The following is a 1,076-nucleotide window of genomic DNA, read 5'->3' on the forward strand; positions in this document are numbered from 1 at the left end:
TGATGGTGGTGGTGATGATGATGATGGTGATGATGATAATGATGATGATAGTGATGATGGTGATGATGATGATGATGATGATGGTGATGATGATAGTGATGGTGATTGATTGTGATTGTGATGATGGTGATGGTGGTGGTGATGATGATGATGATGATGGTGATGGTGATGAAGATGATGATCGTGATGGTGGTGGTGATGATGATGGTGATGATGGTGATGGTGATGATGATAGTGATGATGATGTTGATGATGGTGATGATGATAGTGATGATGGTGATGGTGATGATGATGATGATGATAGCGATGATGATGGTGATGATGATGATGGTGATGATGATAGTGATGATGGTGATGATGATGGTGATGATGATAGTGATGATGGTGATAGTAATGATGGTGATGATGATTCTGAAGATTCATTATGACTCTTTTCTGTCTTTAGTCCATCTGTGAAGGTTTTAAAGAAGCAGTTCAGTACGTTCTGCCCAGACTGCTGCTGACTCCTGTTTATCACTGTCTGCACCTCTTCGAGATCCTCAAGGTGAGACTGCTACACCTGTACTATACCTGTACTATACCTCAACTACACCTCAACTACACCTGAAATACACCGAAACTACACCCTACCTACAGTGAAACTACACCTGAACTACACCTAAAATACATCTGAATTACACCTAAACTACACCTAAACTACACCCACAAACTACACCACCTAAAAACAGAGTGGAGCAGTATAAATGCAAAGAGTGGAGCAGTATAAGTACACAGAGTGGAGCAGTATAAATACACAGAGTGGAGCAGTATAAGTACACAGAGTGGAGCAGTATAAGTACACAGACTTGGAGCAGTATAAATACATAGAGTGGAGCAGTATAAGTACACAGAGTGGAGCAGTATAAATACACAGAGTGGAGCAGTATAAGTACACACAGTGGAGCAGTATAAATACACAGAGTGGAGCAGTATAAGTACACAGAGTGGAGCAGTATAAATACACAGAGTGGAGCAGTATAAGTACACAGAGTGGAGCAGTATAAGTACACAGACTGGGACAGTATAAATACAATAGA

General features: G+C 40.7%; 1 protein-coding gene across 1 annotated transcript in view; it reads left to right on the forward strand.

Moving 5' to 3' along the window:
- The window catches only part of LOC126390601 (son of sevenless homolog 1-like), a 74,068-nt gene that overhangs the window by 33,715 nt on the left and 39,277 nt on the right, over positions 1-1,076 (forward strand). Inside the window, exon 8 of the mRNA XM_050044982.1 lies at positions 446-544. Within this exon, the coding sequence (XP_049900939.1) occupies positions 446-544 (99 nt within the window). The remainder of the gene's footprint in view (positions 1-445; positions 545-1,076) is intronic.

The sequence above is a fragment of the Epinephelus moara genome, chromosome 5 (genome assembly GCF_006386435.1).
Source record: "Epinephelus moara isolate mb chromosome 5, YSFRI_EMoa_1.0, whole genome shotgun sequence".
NCBI lineage: Eukaryota > Metazoa > Chordata > Actinopteri > Perciformes > Serranidae > Epinephelus > Epinephelus moara.